The sequence below is a fragment of the Acomys russatus genome, chromosome 5 (assembly GCF_903995435.1).
Source record: "Acomys russatus chromosome 5, mAcoRus1.1, whole genome shotgun sequence".
NCBI lineage: Eukaryota > Metazoa > Chordata > Mammalia > Rodentia > Muridae > Acomys > Acomys russatus.
The window spans coordinates 1,129,563-1,142,668 of record NC_067141.1 but is presented as its reverse complement, the minus strand read 5'-3'; the positions used below and the strand labels follow the sequence as shown (position 1 = coordinate 1,142,668).

At 41.1% G+C, this 13,106-nt stretch overlaps 1 protein-coding gene across 1 annotated transcript in view; it reads right to left on the bottom strand.

Annotated features, from left to right (window-relative positions):
• The window catches only part of LOC127190154 (ankyrin repeat domain-containing protein 26-like), an 83,471-nt gene that overhangs the window by 41,933 nt on the left and 28,432 nt on the right, over window positions 1–13,106 (bottom strand). The window contains exons 8-10 of the mRNA XM_051147177.1: window positions 12,510–12,627; window positions 7,116–7,188; window positions 555–628 (exon numbers count right to left, since the gene is read on the bottom strand). Coding sequence (XP_051003134.1) covers window positions 555–628; window positions 7,116–7,188; window positions 12,510–12,627 — 265 coding nt within the window. The remainder of the gene's footprint in view (window positions 1–554; window positions 629–7,115; window positions 7,189–12,509; window positions 12,628–13,106) is intronic.

The following is a 13,106-nucleotide window of genomic DNA, read 5'->3' as shown; positions in this document are numbered from 1 at the left end:
GAGAAGGGGAGGCCCCAAAAGGGTACCTAACCCACCTTGGCACCTCTGCTTGACAAAGCAGCTCAGCTATGGGAAAGGAATCTAGAGGTAGGCAAGAGAGTCAGAGACAGCCCCTACTCCCATTGTTAGGGGACCCACGTGTTGACCACAATGCACATCTGTTTCATATGTGTAGCAACTTAACAGTTTCGATACCAAAATGTATGATACAATTCAACAAGTTTGGACCAGATAATTTATCTGATACTGTTATTGGATTAACCAGAAAAACTTAGAAAGTATGACTTTTACAGAGCTAGTTAATACTTCTTTAAGAGAAGCAGCATTGCCTGCCATTACTTTTGAACATAACTCTTGATTTGTATTTATCTTTACAAAGCAACGTACCTCAGAACTTCAACTTTTTCCTTTGGCATCAAATGTCAAATGTTTGGCTAGGGAACACTTGCGTTAGGTGAAAAGCCTGAATTCCAAGAGTCTCTAAACTTTATCAAACATTATTAAATTATAGAAGACAGTGTTAGTCATCAACGTAACCCTGAGTCATCACATACCTGAGACTGGTTATCTTCGTTTCTGGCAAGAACTTTGTGCTTTTCCTCTGAGGTCAATTCTAAACATAGTTCTGCTGAGGAATATGTATGTATAATAAAAATTAACTACTTAAACAGTTAAGGCAACATTATAAAATTGATAGAAAATAAGAAGTGATAGACAATATTTTCTTCACATTTTCCAAATTAATAACTTTTAGCTGAATGTTACTTCTGTAGGAAATGCTCCTTATTATCCAAAAATTGGGAAGTAATAATTATCCACAATCTTAACAGTTTTGGGGATACATTAGATCCCACAAACTCACTACATAAACAATCTTTTTTTACACAAATAAACTTTATCTCAAAAAAATAAAAGTATGATAGAAAAATACAATTAATATTAAATCTTTTTCTCTACTTTGTGACAACTTATAAATAGCTTAAGTAGAATAGCCATTAAAATGATGTCCAACACTCCTATTCTTTTCACACATTCACCAGTGAACAAGTACCCTGTACTTATATATATCTGAAATGTTTTGTTTTGTATTCAAATTTTTATTTTCTTTCAAATTTGGCATGAAATATAAAAGTATGCTAAATATGTTTTTTTCTTTGGTGACCTAGTTAGATTTCTATTGCTGTGATAAATACCCGAAACAATTTGGGGGTAAAGGATTTATCTCATCTCACATTTCACAGTCCATATTGAGGAAATCCAGATAGAAACTCAAGGCAAGGGTGTTGGGGCCAGGAACTGCCACAGAAGCCATGGAGTGCACTGCTGCCTATTGGCTCCCTACCTCCCCCTTCCTGGGCTTGCTCAGCCTGCTCTGTCTCTGTCTCTCTGTCCCTCTCTCTCTTTTTCTCTCTGTCTCTCTGTCTCTCTTTCTGTCTCTGTCTCTGTCTTTTTCTCTCTCTCTCTGCCTGTCTGTCTCTCTCCATTAAAGTTTTTCTTTCCCTCCATTTATAAATTTAATCACTTTAGAGCCTGATCTCAGCCCTTTCCCTCCTCTCTTCCTAGTCCTACCCACATGGCCCTTTCCTCTTTCATCTCCCCTCTTTTCTCATAGAAGAGGATCCCGACCGCCAACCATGGGTACCAACTCACCCTGGCACATTAATTCACAGCAGGATTAAGTGTGTCCTGTCCCGCTGAGGTCAGACAAGGTAGCCCAGCTAGAGGAAAGGAATCTAGAGGCAGGTAACAGAGTCAGAGACAGTCCCTATTCCCATTGTTAGGAGACACACATGATGACCAAGCTGCATATATGTATCTGTAGGGGATCTAGGTCCAGCTCATGTCATGTATGCTCTTTGATTGGTGGTTCAGTCTCTGTGAACCCCCATGGGCCTACTTTAATTTACTCTGTAGGTCTTCCTGTAATGTTCTTGGCTTCTCCTGCTCCTTCACTCTTTCCTCCCATTCTTCCACAAAACTTCCTGAGCTCAGCCTATTGTGTGTTAGCCTGTTTTCTTATAGAACCCAGGACCACCTGCCTAGGGATGGCACCACCCACAGTGGGGTGGGGTCTCCCATGTCAATCATGAATCAAGAAAATACCCTATAGACTTGCCTATAGAGCAGTCTGGTGGAGGCATTTTCTCAGTTGAGGTTCTCTTCTCCTACAGACCTCTAAAGAGCACACCTAGACAGAGCTGCTTCTTTCTTTGCAGTGGTCTTAGTTTTCTTTTAAATCAAATTTTAAAATGGCATCTTTGCTATTCTAGGTGAATTGGAGGAAACAGTAGGTCACCTTTGTATAAGAAGATTACTTTAATTATTGAGTTCCTGTGAGCAGCTAGGTATGGCAATTTAAAGATATTTATATTTGCTTTTCTAGTGTCAGATCTGAGCTGAGATTGCAAGAGTGGGTAAGTCAGAGAGAAGGCAGGTGAGGGTGGAGGGTAGGGGCTCGGGAGGCAGCAGCGAAGAAATACTACACAGTCTCTCTTAAGTTCAGGGATCAGTGAAGACAGAACCACCAGCAGATTAGTAGCGCCAGGAACCAGACAAACAGGGGTTGAGACCAGCAATGGGACAATAAGGAGAAGCAGCTTATGGACACTTATGTGTAATTGTCAGCTCTTGGACATCAGTGTTTTAAAGAGTGTCTTGTAATAGTGCTGGAGTTAGAGACAGATGACCTAAACACCTTCAGGAGAGGAGACTGTAGGACACACGAGTCAGTGAAGGCTGTGAAAGGGAGCAGTGGGAAATAAGATGGTGTAGATGTGGGCTAAAGGAAAGTATCCAGAGGCATATAAAATCATCAATGTCCAATAGAGAATGAATTTTTATCATATTTTTTAAATTTTTTATTTTTTTTATTAATTTATTCTTGTTACATCTCAATGTTTTTCCCATCCCTCGTATCCTCCCATTCTTCCCTCCCTCCCATTTTCCCATTATTCCCCTCCCCTATGACTGTTCCTGAGGGGGATTACCTCCCCCTGTATATGCTCATAGGGTATGAAGTCTCTTCTTGGCAGCCTGCTGTCCTTCCTCTGAGTGCCACCAGGTCTCAACCTCCAGGGGACATGGTCAAATGTGAGGCACCAGAGTACGTGAGAAAGTCATATCCCACTCTCCACTCAACTGTGGAGAATGTTCTGACCGTTGGCTAAATCTGGGTAGGGGCTTAAAGTTTACCGCCTGTATTGTCCTTGGCTGGTGCCTTAGTTTGAGCGGGACCCCTGGGCCCAAAGAATTTTTATCATATTGATCATGAGGAATCTGGGGATCTGGAGTATAAGAATCTGCGAGTTCCTTTAGTCAGGGACCAGATGAGCCATAAAGTACACTAATTAAGCTGGCAGCTGCTGATGTACTTTCTTCCTTTTCTTTTTCACATGTTCGTGACTGAAGGGATTTAGTGTAGTGTTTTGATAAAACATGTTCTAAAATGTACTGAGATCATCTATATGGACATGTGTGGCTGGAGATGTAATCCAGGGGCTCAATATGTACTCAGCATTTGTCAGGCTCCATGTTTATTTTGAAGCATAAATAATAATAATAATAATAATAATAATAATAATAATAATAATAATAATAATAATAGGATGAAGAAGAAGAAGAAGAAGAAGAAGAAGGAGAAGAAGAAGAAGAAAAAAGCAACTCACTTTTATATGCAAGTAACTTTAGGTTTATAGCTTCTACTGACAGCTCTAAAAGGTAAACTTTCCTAAAGTATTACATGTATAAGGTAAATGTTATATTTTATTATATGGAAACTTTATTATATATGACTATGACTGGTTGTTTAAAGGCCTGGAGTTAGTGTATACATGAAGTAGAATACATACAATGCATAAATGGAGTGGGTATCCTTGTAGATTCACAATTCATGTGTGTGTGTGTAAACAGTTTCTAGTATTGTTTCCATGTCTAAACTCCAAATACTGGGATCTAGTGAACATTTTGCCTCATCCTACCAAATAGCTGGAAAAATGGGTGTGTATGATTCCCCCTGGTTCTCCAAGAAGCACTTCTATATTTCAAAGAAATTGAGTTTCATGACTACTTTTCCTGACTCCCTGAAAATGCAAGGATTCCAAATTGAAAACATTAAGAGACTACAACATGGAAGTTGAAATAGATGAGTTAAAGCTTACATTTCAATTTTTTCCCCTGTACTTAAAAATGTCTCTTTCAAAAATATATGCAAAAAGGACATTTGAAAAATTTATATCAAATATCTCCACTACACTTGTGAGAAAAAACAATTAGTAACAAGAAGAGTATAGTTGAAGTCATGTAATGTAAATATGTTTTATTTTGATCATAAGTAAGTGTTGTGATCTCTAGTCATCAGAGAAATGCAAATCAAAACAACTCTGAGATTCAATCTTACACCCATCAGAATGGCTAAAATCAAACATTCAAGTGACACCACATGCTGGCGAGGATGTGGAGAGAGAGAAACACTCCTTCATTGCTGGTGAGAATGCAAACTAGTACAGCCACTTTGGAAATCTATCTGGTGCTATCTCAGAAAACTGGGAATAGGGCTTCCTCAAGACCCAGCTATTCCACTCCTTGGAATATACCCAGAAGATGCTCCAGCACACAACAAGAAAATTTGCTCAACCATGTTCATAGCAGCCTTCTTCATAATCGCCAGAACATAGAAATAGCCTAAGTGTCCCTCAGTAGAAGAATGGATAAAGAAACTGTGGTACATTTACACTGTGGAATACTACTCAGCCATTAAAAACAAGGAATTGCCGAAATTTGTGGACAAATGGATTGAGCTAGAAATGATCATAATGAGTGAGTTAACCCAGAAGCAGAGAGACTCAAATGGTATATACTCACTTATAACTGGACACTAGCCCAAGGGGCAGGTCCCATGAAAGTCTGCACCTACTAGGAGGGTGGGATAGAGGTGAGAACATCCTATTGAGACTCTAGGTGAGAAAAATATAGGGGATAGGGAAGTAGGTGGATCCAGAGGGCCCTAGAAACCTACAAGAGGAACAATTTGATGGGTGGATCTGAGCCCAGGGGTTCTGCTTGATCTAAGGCACCAACCAAGGACAAAAAGTACAGTCATCATCAAACCCCTACCCAGATCTAGCCAAGGGACAGAACATTCTCCACAGTTAAGTGGAGACTGGGAACTGACTTTCACAGGATCTCTGGTGCCCCATATTTGGCCATGTCCCTTTGTTGGGGAGGCCCAATGGCACTCGGAGGAAGGATAGTGGACTACCAAGAAGAGACTTGATACGCTAGCACCATATTCATGGGGAGAAGGTCCCCCTCAGTCACAGTCATAGGGAAGGGGGATTGTGGTGAAAGTGGGAGGGAGGGAGGAATGGGAGGATGCATGGGATGGGATAGAAAATGAGATATAATATGAATTATTTTATTTTTCAATAAAAATGTGTTAAAAAATAAGTAAGTGTTGTGAAACTGCCTTTAGTTTATCCATAGCTGATAGTTGCCTTGTGGGAGGGCATGTGATCTTTGCCAGCTGGAAAACATACTTGTGCAGACCCTGAAAGGATATAAATAGGAGCAGAGGTGGTGGTGTGAGTCTTGAGAAATGCTCTGGAAAATGCTTCGAGAAGGCTGTTGCTCTTTTGTTCTGTTGCTGCTGTTTGCTGTTTGTTACTTTTTGCTGGTGTTTGCTGTTTAGCTGGACTGCTGGAATCCTGACAATGAAGAGTGGAATTGCTCCAAGGAACCGAGGCTAAAGAGCTCTATATCCCCTGCCCCTAGTAACTTTTTTCTCTCCTACCTAAGGTCAGTGGCTTGGAAGGGAGGTAAATGCATTAAGGAACCACAAAGAAAGTAGGTTTAAAAAAAAAAAATCAAAGCCTGCAGAAGAGAGAAATAAAGTTCCTAAGTGGAAAATACACTAATTTCCCCAAGTATATATTAATAAGCTTTTATACTTTAAAATCAGTGCAATATTTAATACAAGTGAGAAGAGTACAAAAGAATTTAAATAACTTTAAAATATCTTTTGTATTTAAAATTACTATGGTTTAATATGCCATAAAACTCTTTAAAGGATTTCTTAATCAAATTTTTCTTTGATGTTCTTACACATTTCTGTAATGAGTTCTGACTGTATTTGCTCTACTTCCTCTCACCCTCAGGGAAGAACCCCTATGGCTGGACAATGCTGTTTATAAAGAATTCTTATGAAAGAAGTCAATACGTGAGCATTCAGATTAAATTTTATAAATAATTAACAGCAGTGGCTCTCCATCTTTGAAGACCAATATCTGACATAAGAAAAATGAGTGGCTGAGACAGGAATAGCACTCCTCCCTAATTCCTTCTCTGGGGCTGCTGCCATCCAGAACTTATATCATTTTAGCAATCTCAGCTCCCTCATCACCACCTCCAAAAGCACCCAGACAGCATGGTTCCTTTGTGCCCCATTCCCCTGAAAACTACTTCTCCAGGTCAAAACAGGTCTCAACATCTCTGGACTTGACTGTCCTCAAATATATTTTAAAAGAATTATTATCACCACTTCTTATCTACCAATTTTAGAATTATAATATTTATCTGCCACCTTATGAATATATGTGCATATATATAAATACACATATGTATACACACATATTTTCCTAAGGGAATGGAATGTTATGTCATAGTGTATGCTACATATATTTGCTACTTTTCCTCCTGTACTCTAGGCTTTTTTATTCTTCATTCCTACTTTTCATATTCTCAATTACTCTTCTTTTGGTCTTAGAATATCTTGAACAGGAAGTGATAATTCATTTAGGAATCTCTCAGTTGAACCCATTGCTAAAATCAGAGAAGACACACACACACACACACACACATGCATGCATGCACACATACACACACACATATATACATATATGTACATATAGTAAATGTTTATTATCATCTCATTTCTTCTCAGACAAGGTGTAAGGCCTCCTTTTCCAAGTACAGCATCAAGTTTATTATCATCTCATTTCTTCATTTACTTTCTTTGCATTCAGTAGGAAACAACCCTTGGTTATAAGTATATATTTGTGGTCATGTTTAAGTAAACATTCTGTCAGATCAAATGACATTTTTAGCGACACTGTTCTTACCTACTGTTTGACCATTTACTTGTAATAGCCCATCAGCTCCAATGCAAACAAGTGGAAGATTGTCAGAGACACTCTGTAAAAATTTACATCAAGAATGAGTTGATAAAGCACTTTGTGAACAGATAAATGCTGCTTCAAAAGGTATTTGACATAAAAATAAGACAAACTGATATTGAAAAACAAACTGTTTTCATAGACATTATTAATGCTCTCTAGACCAGGTGGTCTTTTATCTTCAGTGGCTCCTGACTGCCATCAACACATTTACATATGAAACACTAATGGATGTGCAGGCTGCCACAGGGGCTGTCAGTGCTCACAGCTCTACCTTGATTCCTCACCTCAAACCAGAGGACCTATTCTTTTCTTTCCTCCAAGACAGGGTTTCTCTGTGTAACCCTGGGTGTCCTAGTACTAGCTCTGTAGACCAGGCTGGCCTCGAACTCAGAGATCTGTCTGCATTTGCCTCCCAAGTGCCACCACCACCTGGCCGGATGACATACTCTTAAAAGTATATTCGCTGCTGGTTGCAGTAGTTGCCGGTAGCCAGTCCCCAGGGTATGATCATGGAAGAGCTGGCCCCGCCACTTGTCTGCTGGGTGGTGTCATGAGGCAGGGAGAGATGCTTTCCTCACCCTTTGCCTCTCACCATCTGAGGTGGGGGAGAGAGCTGGCCCAGGGATCATGAGACCAAGAGTGCAGCTGGTCCTGTGCCTCACTTGATGCTGTACTTGGAAAAGGAGGCCTTATACCTTGTCTGAGAAGCACAGTAGAGCTGTTGGCAGGGGCTAGAGGTGAGGGATTGCAGGTGAGCCGGCCCTCAGGGTGTGAGAGCAGGAGAGCTGGCTCTGCCTCTTGGCTGGCTGGAGCATTGAGTGAGCTAACCAGGGAAGTGCTGGAGAGCTGGATTTGGTGGTACAGGTGTGGGAGAGCTGATGGGCCAACCAGCTCAGCTACCACCAGCTTCATTATTAGAGCACATGAAGGGGCTGGTCATACAGATCTGAAGCTGCAGGATCTCCATGACACAGGAAAACAACAAACAGGGTGTCTGAGTCCCAGTGAGGATCCAGTATTGATAGTGCAACCGAAGCCAGAGGCCTCGAACCAGACCAATCATTGCAATGAACATTTGCAAGTAAAAAAGTGTAGACAGAAGGGTACACAATGACACACTACAGCTTTCACAGTTTTTCTTTTTGAAAGACGGTTTCAAAGGCAGAGGGCAAGTACTAAGGGATAGGGAGATGAGTGGGCTGCATGTTGTGAAACTCATAAAGAATCAATAAAAAGTTACCTAAAATGGAAGAATCTGGGAGGAGCCGGAGAGGGTCAGGGCCAATATCTCTACTTGTAACATCTTCAATTAAGGCAACGAGGCACTTAGAAGACAGGAATACATTTGTGAAGTGTAGGTATCGAAGACTTTGCTCAGGAAAAGCATTTTGGGTTTTAGGGAAAGAATTATTTGCCACATATAGTTAGGTGCTGTGGTGGACTGGATGGGAATGGACCCCACAGACTCACGTGTTTGGATGCTTGGTCATTAGGGAGTGAAGATGCTTGACAAAGGGCAGGAGGTGTGGCTTTGTTAGAGTAAACGTGGCCTTGCTGGAGGAAGTGCGTCATTGGGCGTGGGCTTTGAAGTTTCAAAAGCTCAAGTCAGGTCTAGTGTCTCTTCTTGCTGCCCAGGGATCCGGATGTAGAACTTTAAGCTCCTTCTCCAGTACCCTGTCTGCCTACGTGCCGCCATGCTCCCCCCATGCTCCCCCCATGCTCCCCCCATGCTCCCCCCATGCTCCCCCCATGCTCCCTGCCATGCTCCCCCCATGCTCCCCCATGCTCCCTGCCATGTTCCCCCATGCTCCCCCATGCTCCCTGCCATGCTCCCCCCATGCTCCCCCTGAGAAACTGTAAAATTATAAAATATAAGATGGTTGTTTGCTTGTTCAGCTTTGCTTGCCCAATGGCCTGAGAACCTCTCCCAGTTCTTGGAACTGCTAACCTCAAGAGTTCCACCCTAATTCCCAGAATAGTTACATGCAAATTTGCAGATATCAGATGTCCTCACAAGAGGTTCCCTCAGGCCAGATGTCCTAATGTCCATATGGTTTCCAGTGATAAGCAACTCCACCTGCTTTGTGGTTTTTGCCTTTAAAACTAGCCTGTAACAGCCTGTAACACCTTCCAAGTGCCAAGGGACCCTGACACATCAACAATTGGGACCTTTGACGTGTCAGTAATAAAATTTACCTATACCTCTCAGCTGGTGTGACTTGAATGGTCTCTTGCGGTAACCCCCTTCCCGAATTGGACCCCCAGGGTCCAACATTTTGGGCCAGGGTCCAACACTCCCATGCTCCCTGCCATGCTCCCCACCATGCTCCCCCTCATGCTCCTCACCATGCTCGCTGCCATGCTCACTCCCATGCTCCCCTATGCTCCCCTCCATACTTGCTCCCCCCACGCTTCCCCGCCGTACTTCTCCCCATGCTCCCCGCTATGCATGCTCCCCCATGCTCCCCACCATGCTTGCTACCATGCACACTCCCCCATGCTCCCTGCCATGCTCCCTGCCATGCTCCCTGCCATGTTCTCTGCCATGCTCCCCACCATGCCTCCTGCCATGCTCCTCCCATGCTCCCTGCCATGCTCCCCTCATGCCTTCCTGCCGAGCTCCCCGCCTTGCTCCCTGCCATCATCCCTGCCATGTGCCCCCATGCTTCCCCCATGACTCCCCCCATGCTCCCCCATGCCTCCTGCCATGCTCTCTGCCATGTGCCCTCGCTGTGCTGATAATGAACTAAACCTCTAAACTAAGCCAGCTCCTATTAAATGCTTTCTTTGTAAGAGTTGGCATAGTCATTGTGCCTCTTCACAGCAATGGAACAGTGACTAAGATACTATAAATGAGTGATAGAAACCAACTAAGAATGCTGAAAAATTGGCACCAAATTTGTATTAGTAATTCAATTAAAACACACTATTGCAACCCAAAAATCCCATAGGATGCAGGTAGATTCCTTAGTTCAATTATGTTTATAAGAGTTTCACTTTCAATTGCAGGTGAGGCTTCTGCCACGCACCTATTTTCCCAAGCACTCAGCATCTAGAGGAGGAGAATACTTGAACTAAGCTGTTTAAGGCTTCACTGGGCAACACAGCAAGGACTCATGGCATTTTAACTGGGGAGGATTGCTTTCCAGTGGCCAGGGTCAAATCTAGGGCCTTGCACATGTGAGCAGTGACTGACCCTGACTACATCCCCCAAATCCTGCTGTTGTAAAATAGGATCTCACTATGTATCTCAGGCTGATTTTGAACTAGTGATCCTCTTTCTGCAGCCCCCAGAATGCCATGAATATAGACATGTGCCACTTCACTTGGCTGGAGAGGAGATTTTTATGTGATCATAAAATGAGGCACAGTCATCAGGTGTCACTATGACATGAGAAAAGTATTAGCCCCATTTTAAACATCCATAACTTTCTAATTCCCCATATGAACATCACACCAACAGTACCAGTTTTCTATTCTCAAGCATGGTGCAGCAGCCAAACATTTTAGGCAGGACCTGGTGTTTACAAGTAAAACAAAACAAAACAAAACAAAACAAAACAAAACTACTTTTATATCCTAATTGAACAAATCTGTTCAGTCCTGAGCCAATTGTGTGAGTTGCATAGAACTTGTTTCACAAGGGGAGAAAAGAAAAAGTGAGAATCTGAATCAATGGGATTCTGGGTTTTTTAAAAAATAAGAAAATTTACATTTAAAAATCAAACAACTATGAGTACTGGAACTATATATTTATTGAAAAGTAGAAAATATGAGTCAAGTTTTAGGTTCAAACCCAGGATGACATGACGACAATGACATCATCAGTATACCATCATCATCATTGTCATCATCATCATCCAGTAATACTAAAGGGAATATAGTTTTGCTGCAGGAATATTGAATGTCCTCAATGGCTGTAGTTATTAAAAAGAGGGGAATATCACCTGCATGCATCTTTGAATGCTCTATCTTATGATATCTCCCTCCTTATGATTCTGTAATAATGGGGAGGTCATTTTAGAAAACTATCCATGGTTGGAAAGGCTTTCTCATATAATATTCTTGTCACTGTGAATTTTCTGCCAGTCTTGCTCGGCTCCCACTCTTCAAAATATTTATCATCCATTTGTTGTATGCCAAAACCAACATGTAAAGAGACAACTACATATTGTAAGATGGACATATAGTAAATACAAATACTGAATCAATACACTTACACTTTATTTAAATGAGTTAAAACATAATGTGTTTATTTAGATGAAACAGAGTCCTAAGACCATCAGAACCCACAATAAAGAATTACTTCTGTAAACTGGCCACTTGGGTTTGGTAACACAAAATGAGTTGTGTCTTCTACAGGGATCTAACCAGTGGCCATTATGCACAGCCCCGCTGAGCTCCAACCATGTAATAGCACTGCACAGACTTTATTTCACCTTAATCACAGGAGTTAGTTACACAGAAGGACAAGAAATATTCAGAGAAAACTTTTTCCAATTTCAATGACATCAGTTACAAGTGACTATAGATTCTAGGGCTACTTTAAGTTTTATAGCCAGAGTGATTAAAAAATAATATTTGGGTTAAAATATTGATGATTATAAAAGTTTGCTCAAAAAGTGAGTTCATTTGTCCCATGCTATATTATTGGATGAGAGGTATAGAGCTAATGAGAAATATAACTAGGAGCTAATACAGACCTGAAGCTGGTCGTTTCCTCTGTCATGGAGTCTCCCTGGCTCTCCCAATGATGTCACTCCTTCAGCTGGCTCTGCTCATAAATGCACATGTGTAAGGAGAGTATGCTATCTAGAACTAATCTATAAGGAAATGAGATGTTATAAGATAAAAAAAATAATAAGAATATTTGGCAAATGGAGAATTTTGTTTATTGAGTTAAATATATACTTTTGGGGCAGTTTGAAAATTACCCATATGTAATTTTGTAAAAGGTCAGAGAAAACAAGAACTGATAAGTTCTATGTTGAAAAGCGAAATTTCAAGGAGCAATGAAAAACACAAAGGGATAAAAGGGTAAAAACATTGAAAAGAAATGAATATCATGTTTGTTCTATATAATTTATACCTATCAATTCTTTCCCTTCCTTCCTCCCCTCCCTCCCTCCCTCCCTCCCTCCCTCCCTCCCATCCTTCCTTCCTTCTTTCCCTCCTCCCTGTGTCTTTTTGAAGTTGGCCCCTGCAATGTGCTCTAGGTTGCCCTTGAACTCCTATTCCTCCCACCTCAGCCCCTTAATTCCTGAAATTACAAGTGTAATTTCACCTTTGATTTTCTTAAAGTATTTCACTGTAGCTTAGATTTTTGTAGAGATTTACCAGCATCAGTTTTAATGCTTCAATGCCCTCTTTCAACATAAGGCTAATTGTGATCCCCTTTCTCCCTTGAAACATCACCTTTTTCATGTTTTCCAATTCCTGGCTCCATTGGTCCTTCCTGTTAAAAAAAAAAAAACCAAGAAAACATATTATCTCACTTACCAATATGCAACTACTGAGACTACAGTGTTTACTGTATTGTCTAATGCTGGGCGAGAGTCCTGCATCAAGCTGGAACTCACCAAATGAGAACAGAAATGAATTATCCACTATTTTGCACTAGAAATGCTTATTGCTAGGGATACATAGAATAGTCAGTTGTTACTTTGAAGCCTAGGAAATGCTGTAAACACAGGGTGTTTTTATCTAGGTCAGAGAAGGTAAAGGCAGGCACGGAAGGAGGTTGTTTTCTGGACCCAGGCAGGGTGAACACAAGATAAAGCCTGAAACAAGGAGAAAAATTATATAAAAATTATGTGCTCAAACTACAATATAATTACTGGGGATAGCATGGATAGATCAGACAGAATCCTGGAGAACCACAGAAGATCTTTTTTTTTTTTTCTGTGCTAGAATATGAATTTCCCCTTTCCTGTA